This window comes from Hyla sarda, chromosome 6, assembly GCF_029499605.1.
Source record: "Hyla sarda isolate aHylSar1 chromosome 6, aHylSar1.hap1, whole genome shotgun sequence".
Lineage (NCBI taxonomy): Eukaryota > Metazoa > Chordata > Amphibia > Anura > Hylidae > Hyla > Hyla sarda.
Genome location: NC_079194.1, coordinates 219,131,893 through 219,157,330, shown reverse-complemented (window position 1 = coordinate 219,157,330; position 25,438 = coordinate 219,131,893). Strand labels below are relative to the sequence as shown.

Here is a 25,438-nt window from a genome sequence, read left to right as displayed (position 1 = left end):
TAGAAAACTTCAGAAGCTAATAACTATTGGAAGGATTAAGATTTTTTAATAGAAGTAATTTACAAATCTGTTTAACTTTCCGGAGCCAGTTGATATATATAAAAAAAGGTTTTGCCTGGAATACCCCTTTAAGTCCATCTCCAGAGATCTAGATTGGCCTTTGTCCACAGTGCGCAACATTATCATGAAGTTTGCAACCCATGACACTGTAGCTAATCTCCCTGGGTGTGGATGGAAGAGAAAAAATGAAAAATGAAAGGTGACAACGCAGGATAGTCCAGATGGTGGATAAGCAGCCCCAAACAAGTTCCAAAGATATTCAAGCTGTCCTGCAGACTCAGGGAGCATCAGCGTCAGCCTGAACTATACATCGACATTTAAATGAATATAAACGCTATGGCAGGAGACTCAGGAGGACCCCACTGCTGACACAGAGACATAAAAAAAGCAAGACTACATTTTGCCAATGTCAAAAATCCTTCTGGGAAAATGTCTTGTGGACAGAGGAGACAAAGAGAGAGTTTTTTGGTAAAGTACATCATTCTACTCTTTACCGAAAAAGGAATGAGGCCTACAAAGAAAAGAACACAGTACCTACAGTGAAATATGGTGAAGGTTCAATGATGTTTTGGGGTTGTTTTGCTGCCTCTGGCACTGGGTGCCTTGAATGTGTGCAAGGCATCATGAAATCTGAGGATTATCAATGGATTTTGGGTCGCACAGTACAGCCCAGTGTCAGAAAGCTGGGTTTGCGTCAGACCTTGGGTCTTCGAGAATAACAATGACCCCCAAACATACTTAAAAAAGCACCCAGAAATGGATGGCAACAAAGCGCTGGAAAGTTCTGAAGTGGCAGCAATGAGTCCAGATCTAAATCCCATTGAACACCTGTGGAGAGATCTTAAAATTGCTGTTGGGAAAAGACGCCTTCCAATAGACCTGGACCTGGAGCAGTTTGCAAATGACGAGTGGTCCAACATTCCGGCTGAGAGGTGTAAGAAGTTTATTGATGGTTATAGAAAGAGACTGATTTCAGTTATTTTTTCCAAAGGGTGTGCAACCAAATATTAAGTTAAGGGTGCCAATAATTTTGTCCAGCCAATTTTTGGAGTATGTCCAATTTGCTTCCCCCCCCCCCCATTTTTTGGTTCCAATACACTCACAGGGAATAAACATGTGTATAGTAAAACATGTTACTGCAATCCTTTTCTGTGAGAAATACTTCATTTTCTTGAAAAATTTCAGGGGTGCCAACATTTACGGCCATTACTGTAAACCTGGTCTAACCTAGCCTGTAACCCCTGAAAGATTCTACAATCCTACGCACTGGTGTAAAAATATTCTTCTGCAATATGCTAAACCAAAAGCACTGCAAAGAGTGACACTATAGTAGGAGACAGTGTCCACATGAGACTATAGACGTTCCAGGGTTTCATTGTGTAAATACAGTTTAAAAATGCAAATTAAATTTATAGGTTATATATCATTATGGTATAATAGATGATGTTACAAGTCTTTCCTCTTTCTTCATTCTAGGCTGGAAACTACCGCCGCACTGTAAAGCGGATTGAGGATGGAAACAGACTGTGTAATGACTTAGTCACCTGTTTCAGAGAGAGGGCTAAAATTGAGAAGAGCTATGCCCAGCAGCTGACAGACTGGAGTCGCAAATGGAAGAGCAGTTTGGAGAAGGGTAATTCTGTTTCCAAGTTTTTGATTGGAAAAGGTTTTAGCACAGAATACATGCCAAAATGTGTCAAGTTACAGTCCACATTCTATGCATTTGATTTGCAACACTTAAAGGGGTTATCCAGCAATCAAAAAATAGACCTATTTCTTTCAAAGACTGCTCCCTGTCTGTCTCCACTTTGGGTGTAATATTACAACTTGGCTCTATTCACTTCAATAGAACTGAGCTGCAAAACTACACCCAACCTGGAAAAAGACAGGGAGCAGTCTTTGAAAGAAATGATCTCTTTCGATTTCATGTAGATACAAGGCCTTGCACATTGTTTATGAAATTCACAAGGATGCTAAAGCATGATGGACATGACATTCCTTGTTTGTATTCCTTATAAATTGTAAATTATCCTCCTGAAATCCACCTGGAAATGTATATATTGGCAATGCCCAGCATTGATTGGACAGTTTCAGTGTGTAGGTACACACCAGGAATGATAACACCGATTTCACATTACAAAATGTTAATTTCATGGAGAGAGGGGATTTAACAGGTCCCCTTTAACACACAGGAATTATCCAAAGTGGAGAACCTAAGAATATCTCGTTCTGCAGCGCTGTCATAGCCATCAAAAATACAAGTAACCCATGGGGTCTGTATGGCTTCTGCTTATGGAGTAAAAACAGACTTTCTTCTCATCTTAAAACATTGAAGCAGAAGTATTATGTAAAATCTGTCTTCTAAATGCCAGGAATGTTTACCAGGCCGTTAAGATCAATTACTCCTGGAATAGCTCTTTAATGACTTAAGAAAAATCTAAAGGTGGGGGCCAAGAAGGGAAAACTCGAGTCCATGGTAGTAAAGGTAGAATGTTTAGCAGACCACAGTGCAAGCGCAACACCCTCTATCATGCCAGTATACAGGTTCTACAACCAACCCACAGGGCTAAAAATATCCCTTCAATACGTATTAATTGCCTCTAATTACCAAAGACACAGTCAACAAGGAAAACACAATGTTCCTGTTTAAACATTGTTAATGTGTGTGTGTGTGTGTGTGTGTGTACATAAATGGCCATGACCGCCTCAACAACAAAGGAAGTTGCGTTCTGTGGTTATTAAAGGTAACGAACCACTAGGTTTTTACATCTAACAAATCCCAATGGGGTTTATAACCAAACGAGCTTTGTGTAAAGATCAGACATTGCACATTGTATTGAAAGCAACTCTTATTTTACTATTACTAGAATTGCACTCTATAAAAGTTGTTAGGAGTGGGGGTATGAAGTTCTCTGCATTTGCCCTCCCTAATAAAATTGCAGCAATTAATTTTAATAGGTCCTTCATATGGAAATTTGAGCTAGAGTGCAGCGGTACTGAACAGAAAAATGTCCAGAAAATAACATTCCTTTATGCAACATGTGATATTTCCATAACTACCGTATTTATCGTTATATAAGACGCTCCGGGATATAAGACGCACCTAATTTTATAGGATAAAAATCTAGAAAATAAAGATTCTGAACCTAATACAATGTCAACTATAGGACAGTGATCTTCAACCTGCGGACCTTCAGATGTTGCAAAACTACAACCTCCAGCATGCACGGACAGTCGTTGGCCGTCCGGGCATGCTTGGAGTTGTAGTTTTGCAACATCTGGAGGTCCGCAGGTTGAAGACCACTGATATAGGAGGTAGTACTCACGTGTCCCCGCTGCTCCAGACCCATCACCGCTCGTCACCGCTGCCCTGGATGTCACCCTCCATCGCTGTCGCCGTGTCCCCGTTGCTCCGGAACATCTCTGCTGCCCGGTTTCCTCGCTCTCATTCGCCACCATGACGTCGCTACGCACGCTGCTCCTATTTGATGACGAGACGGCGTACGTGATGACGTGATGACTACGGAGGAGAGCGCCGGCCATGCAGGGGATCCCGGCACAAGGCAGACACAGAGGAGGCAGGTAAGGTCCCTCCCGGTGTCCTGTAAGCTGTTCGGGACGCCGCGATTTTGCCGCGGTGGTCCCGAACAGCCCGGCTGAACAGCCAGGTTAGTGTTATTTTCACTTCAGATGCGGCGGTCAGCTTTGTGCCGCGTCTGAAGGGTTAATACAGGGCATCACCGCGATAGGTGTGTATTCGCTTTATAAGACGCACCAGTTTTGGGGAAGAAAAAGTGCGTCTTATACGGCGAAAAATACGGTAAATCCAGTAAGTGGTGAATCCAGTTTGTCAAGTTATGTGTATTGTAACTCTATACATAGTGGGTGCTTACAATCGCTGGAAGTGACAGGTTTTTTCTGCTTCTTTGATAAAGCCCAGAGGATCTGAAAGTCAAACCGCTTGTAATAAAGAGAAAAATGTACACGATTTACAAACTTAAATGATCAGGCCTGGACATATCTTGGCCAGGTGTAGGAGCCAGTAATAACACGATGTAGGAAGCTTAAGATTGATGTACATTCAAAAGGATATAAAAGATACGGCGTGCAAGCCTGGCCTTACACATCACATCAATTTTAATAATACATCAGGATACATGCTTTGCAGACACAGCAGGCTTCCTCCCAAAGGGCATATTCGTATGCATTTTGCCCGAAATCCTCAGCAGATCTGGTACAAAATCCAGAAGATTTATGTGCACCTTTTGCTGCGAATTGCACTCAATGCATTGCGTCCAGTAGCATTGTACAATAAATTTCCTGTGAACGTTCAGTGCAGCATGTGCACCACAAAAATCCTCACCACATCTTAAAGGTGTGCTCCAATGGATTTATTTTTTTTTAAATCAACTGGTGCCAGAACATTAAATAGGTTTGTAAATTACTTGTATTTGAAAATCTTAATCCTTCCAGTACTTATCAGCTGCTGTATAATACATAGGAAGTTCTTTTCTTTTTAAAAAAAAATTTCTGTCTGACCACAGTGCTCTCTGTGGACACCTCTGTCCATATCAGGAACTTCCTAACGTCCTAGAGGTTGCAACAGCCCTTGTCCTCTCGGTAGTCATTACAGGACCACTCCTGCCCTGTGCCCACTGCTACCAGAGACCAACACTGAAGAAGCGCACATACCAACATTAGACATCCGGCATGTGCATTCTTTGCCTGGCTGGTTATGACTGCATGCTTTGGGTGAAAACCTGTGGCCCACTTGTAGAAGCTTTTATATAATGTACAAACCTGTTAGAATAAGAAGTATACAATGTGGAATGGCTTCCATTATTATGAGCTCTGCACAATGCCATTAAACACTTATTATTTTATTGACTACAGGTCCTCAGTATGGTACCCTGGAAAAGGCTTGGCAGGCTTTTCTCACCGCTGCAGATGCCCTCAGCGAGATTCACACTGAGCTGCGGAATCAGCTGTGGGATGAGGATAGCGGGAAGGTGCGGGATTGGCAAAAGGAAGCCTATCACAAGCAGATGATTGGAGGCTTTAAAGAGACCAAGGAGGCGGAAGAGGGATTCAGTAAGGCCCAGAAGCCCTGGATAAAGAAGCTCAAAGATGTAAGTGTCATAAAGCTGTGACAGAGCTACGAATAATATTGTGCTCCTACCCATTCTCACAAGCTGACGTCTGAGTGTTTTGCACCTATGCATAATAGAACTGCGCTCATATATGAGGTGTTGGCGTTGAAGAACATTGGGGTAATCTGGAGGGTCTTGGTCCTTCACCCAGCTCAGTTTATCCTGCAGACAATGCCTTGTGTTGGACACAACTAGTAAAGTCTAAAGGCCTATGTGTATTACAGAAATTCTGCAGAATTCTACTTGAAGCAGCCTCCCATTTGTTTTTAGTGGGTTTCTGCTGCTCTCTGCAAATTCTGCTGCACAAATTCTGGTCGCCACTGAAAGAATAACCATTTTTATTCCAGCCATAAATGCATTGCAGTTAGTGTGAACAGTGCTTATATTCACGTGGACATTAGCGCCGATTCTGGCAGAGGCTGCACATTTGCTATCGAATGTTGTACCCGGTTTGTATATTGCTCTAAGACAGTGGTCTCAAACTGTGACTCTCAAGATGTTGCAAAACTTCAACTCCCAGCATGCACGGACAGCCGTTGGCTGTCCGTGCATGCTGGGAGTTGAAGTTTTGCAACATCTGGATGGCCATGGTTTAAAACCACTGCTCTAAGAGAAGCAGTAGAATATACAGTGTGATTCAAAAAGGATGGTGCACAAGTAAAGGAACATCCATGGTAAAAATCTAAGCAAAACTGGCTTAGTCTCTTGTAGTAGCCAATCACAGCACAAGTTTTCATAAGAGCCAATTTTGAAATATACTTAAGATGGTGACATTGAAGCAATAAAAAGCTTTTTGCGAATTAGAATTAGCAAGAAGGGAGTCTATTTTGACAGTACGGCAAAACTTTCAGAATACACTTGGTAAATGTGCTGTGCGTAGAAACTGCATTTGACATTGGGCAAATCAATTTGAAACAACTGGGTGTTTGTCGTGGGAAAAGTCCGGGCCACCCAAACACTTAGGCGGGGACAATAAACAAGATTTGCAATGTGTACAAGCTTAGTCCTAGAAAGTTGACGAGCAAAATACAGTCCACCAATGTAGCCCTACAGACTGAAGTTGCATGGAGTTAGATCTGGTGATTGTGGGGGCCAGTACATCAAGGACTCAGTGTATCTGCCCCAGCCACAGGATCTGAATGACTTAGAGTGCTCCGGTGCGTTTTTTATTTTATTTTTTTAACCCTCTGTGCCCGGGCTGCCAAGCAAAAAAAAAAACAACTTTCTCTCCTTCCTACGTTCCCCCCCCCCCCCGTTGCTCTGATATCAATGTCCTGTTCTCTGGTCCCCGACTTTTTCCTCTTCCTGTAAGTCTGTCACGTGACTCTCAGCGTATCACCGGCCACAGCAGTGTCCTCCTGCGGCCGGTGATACACGGAGTGCCATGTGACTCTTCGACAGGAAGCGGAAGAAGTCGGGGATCGGAGAACAGGACATCGATATCAGGGGAATGTAGGAAGGTGAGTTAGTTTGTTTTGTTTCATTTGGCAGCCTGGGCAAATGGGGTTAAAAAAAAAAACGCACTGGTGTACTTCTTTAAGACAAGACATCACTGAAACAGTGGGATCCATATCGAAGATATGTTGGCACCCTGGACAGAACTGGACTGCCGCCTAGACATCTAACTTGTCACCAATGATGTACATTGTAGTGTATAAATAAAACTTGAATACATAGTGTCTTCACATGTTAATGAATTTGTATTAGGTTCGTTTGGGTTTAAATACAGCGGCTATATTGTGCACCATCCTTTTTGGATCACCTTGCATTAAATTAAAAAAATCTAATCTTAAATCTGTTTGTATTCATGAACCTTAAAGATTACCTGTCACCAAACTAAACATTTAATATATTGTTCCTTATGTAATAAGACACTTTGCTATTTACTTGCTGTTAAAATTCTCAACCTTTATACGTTTAGAATGTGAATGAAAAAGCGGCCACTAGGTGGCTCTGTTCTACTCCCTGCACAAGTCAAACAGTTTGGTCTCCTCCCGGCCTGGCAGGAGACCAAACTCGGGAAGTACGTGTGGGGCATGGCGAGGCACAGCTTTTATAGGCTTCAGTGACATTGTGTCTGCTGGGGAACTCCCACTTTCTCCTGCCGGGAGCTCACAAGATGTGAGCAAGGGGAATGGTATGATACACAGCTTCTTAAAGCTCAGGAATTTTTTAAGGGCAGGAGGGGTGTTAGGAGTAGTTAAAGAATATAATCTAAGTTAGTTTAGAAAATATGGTTTGATGACAGGTACTCTTTAAATTTGGACAAAGACGAATAAAGCCAAGAGCAAGGTCTGTGTCTGCAGCATTTGAAATGTTTTACTCCATGAGGTTATAATGCACTGGGTTTACACCAGTGTGGATTAAAGTGTTGTTCTCCATTGTGAAGCCCAATAGATTGACGGTTTTATATTGCTGGGCAGCCGAAGATGAGGAACTTTTGATCAGTCAAAGTCTGAGTGTTCAGACTCTGACCGATCATTAGAACAAGCCAGGAGAAGAAAGTGTGATCGGTCGGGGCCTGAAAGCTCACACCTCTCAACAGTTTTTCCCCCCATAGAATTTTGTAGTAGTTTTTCTATAAACAGTAATGCCATTGTGCGGTGTTGTGGAGTTGATTGTATATACTTCCCCTAATCCTTAATGGAAGTTTACACATCGGCTGAATACAATACAATGCATTGTGATGGGGGGAGCTTCCGCCTTTAAGGTAAATATTTAGTTATGAGTGAAGTTACAAGGAAGGCAGGAAGATTCAGGCTGGTGAGTGTTTTTACAGCATATTGCTCATTATACATATACTTTATTATTATACACATCATTTTTATTTATTTTTTCCTCGTGGTTTGGTGCACACCTTAAAGGAAACGGGCATAAATTTATGGCCCAGGAGGAGTAGTGCAAATCGATTCATAAATAGATTTGTAGAAAAAAAATTTTTAGTGGGATCAGCCTACCGTCGACATGTATACAGGAGCAGGGGTCAGTCACTGAATAGGACCTCACACTGGACTCCGCATGAGTTTTAATGAATAAATTACAAGTTATTCTGAAACGTTCTTCCATAAAACTATATATCAATCTCCTCAGCTTTGCCTGCTCTAAACCTATAATTTGTGCAGATATACTTACTGCGCAAATAATTTTCCACAACATACAGATGAGATTTGTTACATTCTCTGAGCTTTGCAGCTACTGTTTTTCACTGCAGATTTTCTGTCTAAGGATTTACACTGTGTTCATATGTACAGATTGGCAAAGTAGCGGATTGTGTCACTTAGAGCTGAACCTTTACCTTTAAAGACGTCCACTTCTTTATTTTAATATCTGAACTTCAGTCGGAATTAACCCTCTAGCTGCACCTAAGAGGATCTTTGTCCTTAGTGCTGACTTTACTGTAACTTCAAAAATATATACAGGGTGTGATTGTGCGCTCATACATTGTAGGTTTCCTTTTTTTTTTTTCTTCTTAATTCTGGAACGATTCATTGTTATCTGGCATCCTGCACTCTCATCTCTTTCCAGGTGGAAACAGCAAAAAAACGTTACCATGCAACTCGGAAGGATGAACGGTCAGCCCAAGTACGAGAGGATCATTCAAAGGCTGACGCCTCTGTGTCACAAGAGCAACTCCGCAAGCTACAAGAACGTGTAGAGAAATGCAGCCAGGATGCCGAGAAGGTCAGAGGTTTTTGCAGGCGTTGTCTACTTTACATTGGTCATGTTTTACAAGGACATTGGTTTAGGGACTGTCCAAAGAGAAGAACCCCTTTAGCGTGCGTGTATGTGTGTGTATATATGTATAGTGTGTGTGTGTGTGTGTGTGTGTATATGTATAATGTGTGTGTCTTAGTGAGAAAAATGGTGAGGTATAACTAACTATATTTCCAAATATGCCGTTGACATAAAAATGTCCATCAAATGTTGGTAACAACCAAAGTAATCCATACATACAAAGAAGCCAAAAAAATTAAGCTCAGAAATTCAGTTATATGTAATAATGTGAAATGACAAAGAAAATATTGAACACTCTACAAGCGCTACTGATGCCTATGCCAGCTGAAAAAATACAGGTGGAATCCCCTGATAACCACACCACAAAAATGTACAAAGCATAAATATAATGTATTTTTAGCACTTAAAAAATATATACAGCCTCAATATATGTTACATGAATGTAGATATACTACTTACAATTGTAATGAGTTTTCAATGACCGCAGTGCTATAAATTCATGTACTGTACTGGTAGGTATTACTGGAAAAATGTTTATAAATAAATAAAAGTTCATGCACTTATCCTTTTTACTCTTAATGACTAAAAAAAAGTTTTTTCGACGTAATACACATAATCCGGTTTTTGGTACTCTGGGAGTGGGGCTCTGGTCCCCGCTGTATTATTATTATTAATATTATTATTAATATTCACTGTAGTCCGTATTTCCAATAGATTGGCACACCACGTAAAGGTACAGCTCAGAAACTAATGGTATATATGAGGCAGCGGAACCACTATAACAAATATTCCCTTATGACCATTTGTCATATATCAAAAATACCTTGAGATGTATCATAGAAACTCCTCGTGGTGTCCAGGTAAAGTCTTACATAAGGTTCCGATCCAGCTGGTGTAAAGTTCGGGATCAGGAGGGAGACCGCTCCTGCCGGTAGCGATTCAACCTCACCTTTCCCCACCTGGAGTATACAGATGCGGTTCAATAAAATCGAGTGACATTACTACAGGGGAACCAAAAAGGACAAAAAACTCTGACGCGTTTCGAAAGCTTCACGGCTTCCTTTGTCTGGGATGTTGTTCCTTTGCCCCGTCATCCTTTATATCTCGGGTACGTTTTTGTTGGCTTTACAAAAATCCGAACAACTCAGTCCTGATTTAACCGTACAGTACTTATTACCCCATTATTACTACTTTTTCGGCACATAATTTTCTTTAACAGATGGCTGTCAGACATTGGACATCCTCTGCAATGATAAAATTGTGGGGGAACGCTTAACAAAAAAACTCCTCTTTAGGAAGAGTCAAAACATTGGAAACAAAATGGCACCCACGGTACAAAATCCAAAACCCATTATGAAGAAAGCAGACACCCTGCTACATACAAAACCTGGATTTTTTTTTTCATGTCTCCAATGCAAAGCGTGGACAGCAACAACAAAAAAGCAAAACTCCAATTTTTACTTTCCCCTCCAAAAAACTGAAATTAAAATGAAACATATAAACTGTAAAACTAAAGGTCATATATGGTATCAGATGCCCCTGTAATAAACTTTGTGGGTCGTACGAGTCGCCTTCTGTCAAAAAGGATCAGTGAACACCTCTATAATATTGACCGGAATTTTTGAGGGACGCCCACTATCGAAACATTTTGACAACCACAGAGTATTTCGGGATGGAAAAAATCACACCACATTGGAGAGAGGGAAATTTTGTCTCCCAAATGTCTAGGGCAGAAAGCAAATGGATATTTGAATTGAATACGTTAGCCCTGCAAGGGTTAAATCAGGACTTTGAGTTGTTCGGATTTTTGTAAAACCAACATAAACGTACCTGGAGATATAAAGGATGACTGGGCAAAGGAACATCATCCCAGCCGTGAAGTTTTCGAAACGCGTCCATTTTTTTGTCCTTTTTGGCTCCCTGTAGTGACGTAACTCTATTTTATTGAACCACATCTCTATACGCCAGGCAGGGAAAGGTTGAGACGCTACCGGCCGGAGCAGTCTCCCTCCTGACCCGAACTTAACACCAGCTGGATCCGAACCTTATGCAAGACTTTACCTGGACACCACTAGGAGTTTTTTCTATGATACATCTCAAGGTATTTTTGATATTTGACACACAGTCATATGTTAATATTTGGTATAAGGGTTCCGCTGCTATATATATATATATATATATATATATATATATATATATATATATATATATATATATATATATATATATACCGTTAGTTTCTGGACTGTATCCTTTCAGTGGTGTGCCGATCTATTGGAAATATGACTACACTGAAGAAAGTGTTGCAATATAATAATGAAAAACACAGCGGGGACCGGAGCACCTCTACCAGAGTACCAAAAAAATGGATTATGTGAGTGTATTATGATGAAAAAACTTTTTTAGTCATTAAAGGGGTACTCCGGCGCTAAGCAATCTTATCCCTTACCCAAAGGATAGGGGATAAGATGCCTGATCGCGGGGGTCCTGCCGCTGGCGACCCAGTGATCTTTCACTCGGCTCACGGATCATGTTCGCTCCAGGTCTGATAACTGCCGATCACGGGCCTCCGTGTGACATCACGGCTCCGCCTCCGTGTGACGTCACACTCTGCCCCCTCAATGCAAGCTGATGGGAGGGAGCGTGACAGCGTGGGAGGGGGCGGCACTGTGATATAGCTTTTGTCCGTAATGACAGATTTAAGACCCCTCCTGCATGGAGAAACTAGGGCCATGCATTTCTCTGGTGGGATTTTGGCTCCTTCTTCCACACAGTCTTCAAATCTTGAAGGTTCTGTAGGTCTCTTCTATGAATCAGGAGCTTTAGTTCTTTCCATAGATTTTCAATGGGATTTAAGTCAGGTGGTTGGGAGATTTATCAAAACCTGTCCAGATTAAAAGTTGGCAGTAGCAACCAATCAGATTGCTTGCTTCTTTTCTGAAAAGGCCTCTGAAAACTGAAAGAAGCAATTTGGTTGCTATGGGCAATTTAGCAACTTTCCTCTGGACAGGTTTTGATCTCCCCCATTGGCCAGGCCATTCTTGTAGCTTTTTATTTATTTATTTTTTTTATTTCTTTGAATCCATTTGAGAGTTTGTTTGGCTCTGTGTTTGGGATCATTGTCTGCTGAAATGTCCACCTTCGTTTCATCTTCATCATCCTGGTAGATGGTAGCAGATTTTTGTCAAGAATGTTCTGGATAATTTGCCCATTTATCCTTCCTTTTGATTATGTGAAGTTTGCCAGTACCATTTGTTGAAAATCCGCCCCACACCATGATTTTTTAATCTCCAAACTTCATTGTTGGTATGGGGTGTTTTTAGGCTAACGTGCAGCCATTTCTCCTCCAAACATGGTGTATATTATGACATTCAAACAGTTCAGTTTTGCTCTCATCTGACCACACTATATTCTCCCAGTATTTCACTGGCTTTTCCAAATGTCGTGCAGAAAATTTTAAGCTTCAACATGCTTTTTTTTCCGAAATGGAGTCTTGCGTTGTCAGCGTGCGTACAGGCCATGGCAGAAGGAGTGCGTTACTTAGTTTTCTTTGAGACAACAGAACCTGCTAATTACAGATCTATTTTAACCCCTTAGGGAGCTTAAGGACTCAGCCCTTTTTTTGCAATTCTGACGACTGTCACTTTGCATTAATAACTCTGGGATGCTTTTACCTTTTTATTCTAATTCTGAGAGTTTTTTCGTGACCTATTCCACTTTAACATACAGTGGACCCTCAACATACGATGGTAATTCGTTCCAAACGAGCAATCGTTTATCGAATCCATCGTATGTTGAGGGATTCGTGCAATGTAAAGTATAGGAAGCTGTACTCTCTTGTCCCCGCCGCTCGCGATGGTGTCCCTGCCGCTCCCGATGGTGACCCCGGGCCTCCGCTGGGCTCTCCTGCTCTTCTCCTTGCTGATTTTAACCAACATTTTTAAAGTTTCACAAGTAGTAAGAGAAAAAAAAAAGCTCCAAAAAATTTGTAGCCCAATTTCTCCAGAATAAGGAAATACCCCATATATGGTGGCAAAACACGACTTAGGAGTGAGACAGCACCGATGAGATTTGAGGCCTAAAGTGGTGATTTGCACTGCAAAGGCCGAGGATCTGACATAAAATCTAAAATATAAACAAAAAAACCCCGGCAAGTGACCACAATTTTGAAACTACACCCCTCAAGGAAGGTAACAAGGGGTACAGTGAGTACTTACACCTCACAGGTTTTTTGAACAGTGGGCCGTAATTCGAAAAATTCGATTTTTTTATTTATTTCTTTATTTTTTTACACTAAAATGCTGGGGTTACCCAACTTTTTACATTTTCACAAGAGGTAATGGGAGAAATTGGGTTACAAATTTTGGAGGGCTTTTTCTCCTGACTATGGAAACACATCCACATATGGGGTAATGTGCTGGGCGGGCGCACAACAAGGCTCAGATATCAGAGGTCTGTTTGCATTTGAGGCCTATGGCATATCAGTAGCTGACGGTTACATACATTCAGAGGAAAATACAAACATGAAACACCCACATGTGACACCATTACAGAAAGTAACCCCCCTGAGGAATGGGTATAGGGCTAAAGAGGACATTTTTGAATGCACGGGTGTTTTCTAAATGTATTTTCCAGGAATGGATGAAGGGTAGCTTTTGAAAATTGCAATTTTCAACCTATGCTCTGCTTCATCTTTCTGGGAACAACTAACATGTGACTCCGAATTGTCGCCTGGAAATACGACAGAGCTCAGCAAGAACTCTTCGCATTTGAGGCCGATGTTTGTTACGGACTTAACAGTTACATACATTAGGAGGAAAATACAAGAAAGGAACACCCACATGTGAGCTTATTACAAACAGTACACCCCCTAGGGAAGGTGTATAGTGGTGAAGTGGAGTTTTGGAACAGATGGGTGTTCCCTAAATTTATTTTCCTGGAATCGATGAAGTGTAGTTTGGGGAAAATGAAAATTGCAGTTTTAGTACTGATATGCCAATTGTATTCCCAGAATGATCACCCAGAGTATAGCCAAAAGTAAAAATTATGCCCTCCCCAAACTTTATGCTCTGAATCATAATTCTGGGAATGTGATGCGTGTGGCTGTCCCTATTCTGTTACCTCAAATGCGCACCCCGCTCAGGTGGAGAGAGAACTGCGCATTTGAGGCAACTGCAAACCCCCAATGCTGTTGACTGTGTCGAATTTTGGGGAATTAAAATTAGGGAAAAGGATAAAAAATGTAGTACTCCATGGAAGTGTGATACTCCCTGAAGCAGTTTTTAATGCAGAAGCCCGGATGATCGGGGCAAGTATCGCATTGAGTGGTGGTGTCTTCCCGATTCCCCGTATTGCGACACACTGCATTTTTTTTTTCTGGAATCATCCCTTCTTTCCAGTGTGGGGGACCTCACCTGGAAAGTGGTGGCCGGGGTCGATCCGGGTGACCGCAGTTCCAGAGGTGCACTGACCCGCTCTTTGGCGGTCACCAAAGATGAGGGCCTTTACAACTTCCTCATGGAACTCCAGGAGTGTCCCTGTGTTGCCAGCGTGTTGGGACAATACAAAAGTTATACATGGCAACCTGTACCATGTAGACCGCACCGTTTTTTGTACCATGCCCGTGTTTTCGGCATGGCATTATATGGCTTGAGGACTTAATCAGAGAGATCTACTCCACCCATATACTGAGTGTAGCCCAGAATACAATCAGACTTGAGGACCGGTCCCACGGTACCTCGGACAGGGGTGCTGCTGTTCCTGTGAATTGTGGTGAGCATAAGGACATCCCTCTTGTCCTTATACCTGACCAGCAACAGGTTTTCATGGGAAAAGGCATGGGACTCACCCGGGGGGGGGGGATAGGAGTCTGCAGGGGATAGGAAGGAAGGCCTCTTTGATTTTTCTGGACAGTCCCACAAGCAAGCGTGGATCTGGCGGCGAGGGATGTGAAGAGAGGGATACTAGTATAAAAGTTATCCACGTAACCCTTATCTAGGTGGTAACCCTTTATCTAGCAATGGGTGCAATAGGCCCCAAACTATTTTCCCGCTAACACCCAGAGTGGGGGGACATTCTGGGGGTTCAATACGGGAATCTCGTCCCTCATACACCATAAACTTGCAAGTGTACCCTGAGGTACTCTTCGCAAAGTTTATACATCTTCATGCCACACCGTACCCACTTGGATGGGATGTAATGCCAGAAGCGGAGTCTCCCCTTAAAGCTGATGAGACTCATCAATAGCGACCTCCCATTCCAGGGCCATAGGCCTCCCACAATTTGTCCCTGAAGTGATTGATGACCGGCCTGATTTTATACAGGCGCTCATACGCAGGGTGTGTGTATGTGTGGGGGGGAATACTTTATTTATGTATGGGCTGTGTGTAGTGTGGGCTTCAACTTCCTGCCCTAACCCTCCACCTAACTGAACAAGGATATATAAAAATATAAAATGGAGTTTTTAGCTTTTTTTAAAAAAAGGACTTCTAAGCGCAAAAAGCCCTGAACCACCAAAAAAGAGTGTTTACCTAATCAGTGGTGTGCGCACTGATTAGCACTTGGTGGGGCAGGGGACGCAGAAGTCAGTGGGGTGGGGGGGGGGGGTTCGGCTACTCAGCCAAGAACAGTGGCTGGTGGCACGTACACAGACCCCCCACACACAAAAAAAAAACGTTAAAACCAGAAGAAAAAAAGAAAGAAAAAGCCCCCGTCTGAACCCAAAAAAAGCTGATCAGTGATAAATGCGGCCTGCCCCACAGATGTCGGTGATTTATCACTGGAGTACCCCTTTAACAACCCCATAGGTATGTTTTGGGACAATCTGGTTGCGAAGGTCATTTTGAGATATATCTTGTGTGACACCTTGACGATGAGACCATTTTGAGGCCACCAGTTTGGACTGAACCAGCCGATATTAATTTGCGCTGACAAGCGGCTGGATTACTTATGAATTACTGATGGCTTTTAGCTATTTTTGGTTTTGCATGCCTTTTTGCACATGCCTTCATGTGTTCAATACTTTTTCCCTGTGTCAATTCACAATATTGAACGCAACCTAATTTATGGGCTTATTTGGTTTGGTTTCTTTGCATGTATAGCTTACATGGGTTGTTAACAACATCTGGTGAAAATTTCATGTCAGTAGCACATATTGAAATGTATCTAGTAAGAAAATGTTGAATACTTATTTTACCAGCTGTATATAGTGTGTGTGTAATTTTGATATAAGGCATCTGTATGATGTACTGCCTAACTGTAGGTCTGTTGACCCCAACTGAAAGCATAATGGATTCATATGCAGACATGATTGGCGAGATTTCTAACAACCTGTGCTGACGAAACGTTGACCAGTTGCCCATAGAAGCTAATCAGATTGCTTTTTTTTTTTTTTATATATAAAAGGCCTCTGAAAAATTAAAGAGGCAATATGATTGGTTGCTATGATCAAGTATTAAACTTTTCCTCTGCACGGGTCAGATGTGTAAATCTGATGTACAAAGAATTAAGAAATACTAAGTTAACACATCCTACATCTGAATGAACTAATTATATGAAATACTTTCATCTTTACATAGTTGAATGTGCTGAAAGCAAAATCACTCAAAAATTAATCTGCACAACAGCATGTGAAATTGATTGTCAATCAGTGTTGCTTCCTGAGTGGACAGTGGGATTTCACAGAAGTGGGATTGACTTGGAGTTACATTGTGTTTTTTTATGTGTTCCATTCATTTATTTTTTTGAGCAGTGTATCTCATGCCCCTAAGGATCTAGTTTTTCAATTGACATTGTTCTGAATGTATTGCAGGAAAAAGGTGCATATGAGAAGGCTCTTGATGAACTGAACAGATACAACCCTCGCTACATGGAGGACATGGAACAGCAGTTCGAGAGCTGCCAGGAGGCAGAGCAGAAGCGCCTGCGCTTCTTTAAGGAAATGTTGCTGGACATTCATAAGCACCTTGATCTCTCTAGCAAAGACAGGTATCGGTACTAATAAAGCGTATGTACTGTTTCCGGACTGCCTACACTAAGGCACATGCAAGACCCTGTTGATATAATGTACATTTAGTGTATACGCCAAGAGAACACCTGACATTGGCTTACAAAGGAGACCAAAGCTTTTCTCTTTTGGCATCAGTCAGCATGGTATACATCAGTAAACCACCAAGAATCAAGCATTTATAGTACGTATAGTGTAGTGACTAGAAAAACCCATGTCCATTAAATTGATGACACTCTATAGCATCTTTCACAGCCTCTATTTAAAGCGGTATTCTAGGATTTATTTTTTTAACTATGCTGCAGGGGCTGTAGTTCATAATATAGTGTCTGTACCTGTGTGTGACGGTCGTCTCACAATTCTTATGTGATTATATCCCCAATATTTATTTTTAACAGCATACAAAATTACTCTTGTCTCAGGTTTTCTCAGGTTGCAGTGCGGCCGAGACATGACATGACTATTCAGGTGTTTAAAGGGAGCCTGTCCTGCTTCAATGGGTGGAGTGACCGCTGGGTGGGGAGAGATCATTCTGCAACTAACTGTATTTTTGCAACAGCTGGAGGCACCCTGGTTAGAAAACACTGATCTTTTGAATGGAATGCAGCTCATTTGTGATTAAATGGGTGGGGTGCGTCATCTGTGGAAGGGAGGAAAGTGACCTCACACTTACAAACAAGGAACTATGGGATTTGTAGTTTGAGAGAATGAACTCAAACAGGAAATACCCAGTTCACAAAAAGATAGCCACAGCATTAGAGTAATCCTACAACATAGCCACAAGACGAGCACAGAGCCTTCCTAAGCATGTCCATTACTGTCTGCCAGGTAAGTGCTAAAATCACCTTATGGTGGATAACCCCTTTAACATATCATATATGTCAGGGAAAACACTTCAACATATACAGTAAGACAAAAAACCAAAATATAAAGGATTTATTATTGGCCGTTTATGTATAAATATAATTATATAATGATAGGATGAAGACAAAAGATCAGACCGGCAGACTCACCACGATTCTCTTCTTCTTTATTTGCGTCAGCAATTCATAGACAAATACTCACAAACTTGGGGGGTCAGGACGTGCAGTGGGGGGATAAACTGGCAACAGACTCCGTTTCCCATGGATCACCGTGCTTCCTCCTATGGCCGGAGGAAGCACAGTGATCTGTGGGAAACGGAGTCTGTTGCCAGTTTATCCCCCCACTGCACGTCCTGACCCCCCAAGTTTGTGAGTATTTGTCTATGAATTGCTGACGCAAATAAAGAAGAGGAGAATCGTGGTGAGTCTGCCGGTCTGATCTTTTGTCTTCATCCTATCATATCACCTGTGTCTCAGCTTTGACCAGAGCACCACCACCCTCATTCACATTCATCCACCTATACCACATCGAGTCCACCAGTGAGAGCAGTGCCGTGCCAATCTTATAATTATATAATATCATTTTATTTTTATTTTTTTCAACTAGAGTTTACTATGCTGTATTTTTTCATAGACTTAAAAGCTAGGATATCTCTGCCTCTAGTAGTCTTGTGCTTGTGGCCTTTATCATGTGATTTTTATTATTTTACAGCTTCCATGCTTTGTATAAAGACCTATATCAGGGTATCCAGGCAGCTGATGATCAACAAGATCTAAAATGGTGGAGAAATACCCATGGGCCCGGAATGGCCATGAATTGGCCTCAGTTTGAGGTAAAACTTGGGAAGGGAGTTAAAAGTAACAATTTACACAGATGGGTGGATTCTAGGCTTCCATAATTCAGGTTATTGATTTGTGTGTATGAACTTGTATGGTACTGCAGCTGCTTTATAGAGGTGAATACAGCTGAGCTGCAGTACCACCTACAACCTGTGGAGAGGTATGGTGCTTTATTTATTTATTTTTGGAGAAAGCAATAAAGTAAGACCAGGTAGCCAATGTGCATGTGCTGCTGGTACTTATCTATCTTCTTTTGATGTATATGGAATTTCTTTGGCTGCTAAAATTAACCCCTTCCTGCCCTAGGATGTATGCATACATCAAAGTTGCTATCTAGTAAGCGCAACTGGACATATGCATACGTCCAAGCAATCGCCATCACAGTGCAATGCGTTCCAGGACATCACCGGCGGGACCCAGCTGTCAATCACAGCCAGGGTCCCGCTGAAGCTGCCAAGACCAGGGTTACGCTGGTCTCGGCAGCATTAACCCCCACCCCCCTCCCCTAGATGCCGTGATCAGTTCTGATTATGGAATCTATCGGGTGGACAGGGGGAAAGGGCTCCCCCTGTCCACCAACGGCAATCCCACAATGTGATCCCGGGATCACGTTGGTTGGTTGCCATGGCAGCAGGAGGCCAGCTGATAGCCTCCTGTCTGCCTAGTACGGAGCCTGTTCGGTCCAGCCATAGGCTGTATTGCACACGCTGTTAGTGTGATACTGTGTGATAACCCAAAAATAAATGCCCAAACCCATACATAATAGGTGTTTCTACGTCCGTAATGACTTGTACAATAAAACGATAATGGTATTCACCTTGCACTATGAATACTGCAAGAAACCCTGCAACTTTTGGTTGAAACGTGGAATAAAAAAGTTCAGAATCGCTAAAAAGGTACCAAAAAGAAATTCAGCTTGTCCTGCAAAAAAATAAGCTCTCGCACAATGGTGTTGGATGAAAAATAATAGTTATGGCTGTCAGAACATAACAACACAAAAAGGGAAAAGATTTTGTTGAGAAAGAAAAAGAGCATAGAAAGCTATATAAATTTGGTATCGCCACAATCGTACAAACCCACATTATTTTTTACCATAAAGTGAATGCCATAAAGGAAATAAAAATAATTTCACAATTTGGAGTTTTTCCCCAAAAATGCAGCATCAACAAAGATTTACCACTATTGTAAAGTACAATATGTCACAAAAAACTGTCTCTAAATAGCATTGCTAAGTAAAAGCGTGTCAGAGGTATAACCATATAAAGACACATGCCAAAAAATTGGGCTTGGTCATTAAGGTAAAAAAATATATATTTTCCAGTGGAGTACCCATTTCAGGATGCCACATTATTATTAATTATTATTATTATTATTATTATTATTATTATTATTAATATTTATTTATTATTATTATTATTATTATTATTATTTATATTTAAATAATAATAATTATAATAATTAATAATAATACATTTTATCAACTGGTGCCAGAAGGTTAAACAGATTTGTTAATTAATTCTATTTAAAAAATCTTAATCCTTCCAGTACTTAAAAGCTTCTGTATGCTACACAAAAAGTTATTTTCTTTTTGACTTTCCTTTCTGTCTGACCACAGTGCTCTCTGCTGACACCTCTGTCCTTGTCAGGAACTGTCTGGAGTAGGAGCCAATCCCCATAGCAAACCGCACTTACTCTGTACAGTTCCTGATAAGGACTTGTGGTCGGACAGAAAGGAAATAAAAAAAAAGAACTTCCTGTGGAGCATACAGAAGCTTATAAGTACTAGAAGGATTAAAACATTTTAACAGATGTAATTTACAAATCTGTTTAACTTTCTGTCATCAGTTGATTTAAAAAAAAAAATTCCAGTGGAGTACCCCTTTAACCCCTTAAGGACCAGGCCATTTTACACCTTAGGACCAGAGCGTTTGTTGAACATCTGACCACTGTCCATTTAAACATTAATAACTCTGGAATGCTTTTAATTATCATTCTGATTCCGAGACTGTTTTTTTGTGACATATTCTACTTTATTTTGGTGGTAAATTTTTGGCGTTACTTGCATCCTTTTTTGGTGAAAAATCCCCAAATTTCATGAAAATTTTGAAAATTTTGAATTTTTCTAACTTTGAAGCTCTCTGCTTGTAAGGAAAATGGATATTCCCAATAAAATGTATTTTTATTCACAAATACAATATGTCCACTTTATGTTGGCATCATAAAATGGACATATTTTTGCTTTTTGAAAAAATTAGAGGGCTTCAAAGTAGAGCAGCAATTTTCAAAAATTTCATGAAAATTGCTAAATCTGAAGGGACAGATGTTACAGAACTACAACTCCCAGCATGCCTGGTCAGTCTAGGCATGCTGAGAGTTGTAGTTTGGCAACATCTGGAGGGCTACCGTTTGGAGACCACTGTTACAGTGGTGCCCAAACTGTGACCCTCCAGATGTTGCAAAACTACAACTCCCAGCATGCCCAGACAGCCTTTGGCCCAGCTCTGGGCATGCTGGGAGTTGCAGTTTGGCCTTCCTAGTGGTTGCCACAGTAAAGATCACTTTACTTTCACTTTCAATTCCCCCCTCCCCCACAGTAGTTTCCCTACCTGACCCAGGATCCAGCAGTCTCCAGCAACGATCAGGGTCTCCAGGCATCTTCTCCTGCAGGTACCGACCTCCATCTTCTTCCCACGATCCCCTCGACATCCAGCGGTGGCCAGAACGGGGGGTTGCCATGGCGACCCACTGTCCTGCTCTGCCATTGGTCAGAATCAATTCTGACCAATGGCAGGGGATAGGAGGAAATCGCAGCATTGCGACTTCACTCCTACCCTTCAGGATGATCTGGGCTGTCAATGACAGGTCGGGTCATCACAATTTTTGCAGGTGATCGGGTCACCAGAGACCCGATCAGCCCGGAATAGGAGAAAATCGCATGTCTGAATTGACATGCGATTTTCTGCGATCGCCGACATGGGGGGGGGGTCCCGGGACCCCCCCTCGGCATTTGCACGGCATGCCTGCTGAAGGATTTCAGCAGGAATGCCGTTCCGATCTCTGCCCGGTGCGCAGCAGAGACCGGAGAAACACCAGGACGTTCTGGAACGTCCTTGGTCCTTAAAGCCCAGGGTGCGGGGACGTTCCAGAACGTCCTTGGTCCTTAACTGGTTAAGGGGTTAAAAGATGAAGGGAAAAAATATATATTTCAAACTGCCCGAGATAATGCTGGGGTAGACGGGTATTGCTGGGTCAGGGTTTTGTTTGCTTTTTGTTAGTCTCCCTGTAAAAAGTGTTCCTTCCTGATCTTTAAAATAGTGGGTTTCAATCCTCGATGGATAAACATCCTCTTTCCTCCTTTGCTTAAACTGGTGCTGAACCCTTTTCTTAAAAGGAAGCTGTATGTCTGTCTGGAAATAGGTGTTGGAATTTGCACATTCTTAAAAATTAGTCCATTTCCTGTGTTTCAAATTTAAAACAAAACAAAACCATTAAAAAAAAAAAAAAAAAAAGCTTTCAAAGTACAAAATACATTGGTCAGGATCAAAGTTTTCTTTATTCACCATTGTAAAACACACATGAGACTTGTGTTGTCTGTTTGGAGGGAACTGCATTTGAGTGGTGGTTGCTCTACCAAGGCATGTTTGTGTTAGGTAGAGATAACATTGTGGAATACGTGGGTGGATGTAACAAATATTACCTCATAGGTTTTGGCCCAGAGAGTGCAAAGATGGATAAGTCAGGAGTCCAGCGCAGAGATGTGCAGTTAAGAAATACTTTATTACATGGACACAGGTACAGGATCTTGGTGCGTTTCAGGTGTTATGCCCACGTTAGTCAATGGTATGACGAAGGGTGTGCATAACACCTAAAGAGTCACATGTTTAACTGCGCTGGACTCCTGTCTTATCAATTACTGTTTGATGTTGCCCTGTATCATCCGCAGAGCAGAAATGGCTGCCATGGTGTGCCAGAGTTAGTGGCTTTACTTGTGAGTGCATAGTTACCAAACCTATATGATCATGCAAACTTACCTTTTGTTCCTAAATAAAGGAGTGGTCTCCAGAGACCCAGAGGCCCATCAACAAGAAGGAGCGCAGTAGTAAAAATGTAGAGGAGGTGACCCTCACTGGTATTGTGCCAGCCAAGGATGGCGTTTCAGTAGGGACCCCCACCCAACAGCTCAATCGCGGGTGAGTGAGACTTTACTCTTATTACCTACTGTCCACTATAAAGTTAAAACCTAGTCGAATATCCATTGGAACAAATATAAAAATTATAAAACCTGTTCTAAGGCTCAGCACAAAATGTTACCCCAATTACAGCTGAACAATACCTGTTTTCTTATTCACTCTATTTGCAGAACATTGATCCAATATTTAAAAAGAAGCACAGGGGTTTTCTAGTTCTTGTTATACTACAAATCCCATTCTTGACCAACATGGAATGCTAGGAGTGTTAGTTTTGCAACATTTACATGACCAATTTGGCCGCACTAGAATGTAGTTGCTGGGATATGGTGGGCTTAGTGTTAGTTCACAATCTGTTTGACATCCTCCTCCCAGGTTTTCCTACGCAGATGAAGACCAGGATTTCTATGCCACTTTAACGGATATGCCGCATTCAGAGTCAGTACAGGCCCCACGTCAAGTTCTTTCAAAGACGTGGTGCCCTTGTCTATACTCCCTTACATTCTTCCCAATTGCCTTGACTCTACTGTAGCTTTATAATGGTGAAGGGGATCCTTGTCTAGCTTGTCCTTCATGAACCTCTTCTAACAAGATACTTACATGTACTTTCTCCTCACACATCTGTCTTCTGGGTGTTATACAGTCACGGGGAATATTGGTGGTCAGCAAATCTTATATGTGTATATTTCTTCTACATTTTGTGTATATAGGCCATTTGCCTAGTTATTATAGCCTACTTTTTTTTATATGTTTTTATGTTTCTATTTATTCTGCAACATTTCCATTAAAACTAAAACGTTTTAACAATGAGTTGGTAAAGCTTTATGAGCAATCTTAAAGGGGATTTTCCATGAATTAAGCATTAATGGCCTATCTGATGTTTAATCATTGGCTCTGCTTTATACTGTATCTTCATCCCACTCATGTGAATGGGACTGAGCTGCAGTACCGGGCACAGCCACCATTGTATGTATGGCATTGCACCCATGTAAATAATGTGGGTGGCTGTGGAGCTTTTTTGCGCCATTATTTTACTTTTTTTTTTTTTTTCTATCTGACTTCTAGGGTAGAGGCACCAAACTGATTTTAAAGTTTTTTTTTTTACAAATGGACAAGATAGCTGCCTGGCCATCTTCAGCCTGTTTGTGGCCAGTTGGGATTATCTGGCTCCAAAATGGCAGTTTTATGCAATTTGCAAAACTTCCATTGATGTTAATGGAAGGCATGCAAAAGATGTAGCATCAGGAGCAACCCTGTATATGTAACTCTGGAAGTTATGTAAACAGCATAGCTAGCAAGGCTACGTTTTTTTTTTTTTTTCCCACAATTTTATATCAATAGGGTAAATTGCAGAACACCAATAATTTGGCTCTTTTTGGTGCCTGACCATCACTGCTGCCCACAATCAGGCTGCAGATGGGCAGGCAGCCTCCTCCTCCCCCCGCTGTTGGAAAATACCTTTAAAGCATGAGGTCATTACTGTTTTAAGGGGTTGTGGACACCAATTGAGGAAGGCTGACATTGGTGTAAAATAACAAAAGGGTAATTCCTGCCCAGTCTCTGTTCTACCTGCTCAAGCAATGACGTGTCGACTTAATATACGATCTCTGCAGCCTATAACTGGTTGTTGACAGTGATGTGTTTAATCCCATTGGATGGATCCAGAGGCATACACTAAAGAAAAAGGGCTCTATGGTGGAGATCAAAATGTGGCATCAGATTTGGCCTCCCCCTGTTTTTCCATGACTCTTACCTCATCCCTGTATTTAACAGTGCAGTTCCCTGAGGAGAGGAGTCCTGTACAGTTTCCAACCAGTAGCAACAGGCTGGGCCCCTTCTCTCTAAGAGCCCCATAGCAGCCGCATTGTATTTCTCTATGGTATGTACAACCTTGTAGAGGTCATATGTTAAGTCAAAACATCATTGTTATAGCAGAAAGAACGGTGCCTGGCAAACAACCAGAAAAGTCTCTGTAAAGGAGCAGTAAAGTGAGTATTTCTTTTTGTCATTTTACACCATTGTAGGGTGTTGTTTTTTTCATTTAGATTTACTTAATTTCATGGCATAGGCCATCCCATCTATGTAGCAGAATACCCCTTATATGAACACCTTTTAAGGATGGAATTGCTCAGTTTCACAGGGGCATAATACAGCCACCTTTTTGCATCAGTATTACCTCTGCAAGTCCTGGTCTGACTGCGCTTCTAAGTATCAGAACGAACAGTCGCCAGTCATGGCCATGAGACTCACTTGCGGTTGTAACACACAAATGTGGCCATATTACACCCCTAAAAAACTGGCCTTGGGGGGGTTGTTCATCATTGGTAACTAATCTGTGTGGTTCTTACAGCACTGCGAAGGATGATGGCTCAGAGTGGTCAGAAGACGAAAGTCCTAAAAAGTCACTGGACAGTAATGGTCGGGAGGTATCACAGGTAGAGGGCGTGCGTGTGCGAGCACTTTATGATTACATTGGACAAGAGGCTGACGAGCTGAGCTTTTCAGCAGGTATACACCACTAACCTTCCCTTAACCACCTTTCCTGTTTCCTATCCACAGGCACGTTCCCCACTCCCATACCTTCCATCCTCCATCCCT

General features: G+C 41.8%; 1 protein-coding gene across 8 annotated transcripts in view; it reads left to right on the top strand.

Annotated features, from left to right (window-relative positions):
- PACSIN3 (protein kinase C and casein kinase substrate in neurons 3) overlaps window positions 1-25,438 on the top strand; it is a 100,890-nt gene that overhangs the window by 69,292 nt on the left and 6,160 nt on the right. For 5 of the 8 annotated variants that reach the window (XM_056526465.1, XM_056526470.1, XM_056526466.1 and 2 more), the window contains 7 exons: window positions 1,537-1,693; window positions 4,954-5,189; window positions 8,736-8,891; window positions 16,756-16,931; window positions 18,526-18,646; window positions 22,704-22,843; window positions 25,191-25,348. In XM_056526465.1, the coding sequence (XP_056382440.1) occupies window positions 1,537-1,693; window positions 4,954-5,189; window positions 8,736-8,891; window positions 16,756-16,931; window positions 18,526-18,646; window positions 22,704-22,843; window positions 25,191-25,348 (1,144 nt within the window). Of the gene's footprint in view, window positions 1-1,536; window positions 1,694-4,953; window positions 5,190-8,735; window positions 8,892-16,755; window positions 16,932-18,525; window positions 18,647-22,703; window positions 22,844-23,215; window positions 24,157-24,772; window positions 25,149-25,190; window positions 25,349-25,438 lie in introns of those variants that run through there. The other 3 variants (XM_056526472.1, XM_056526473.1, XM_056526471.1) reach the window with 3 other exon arrangements.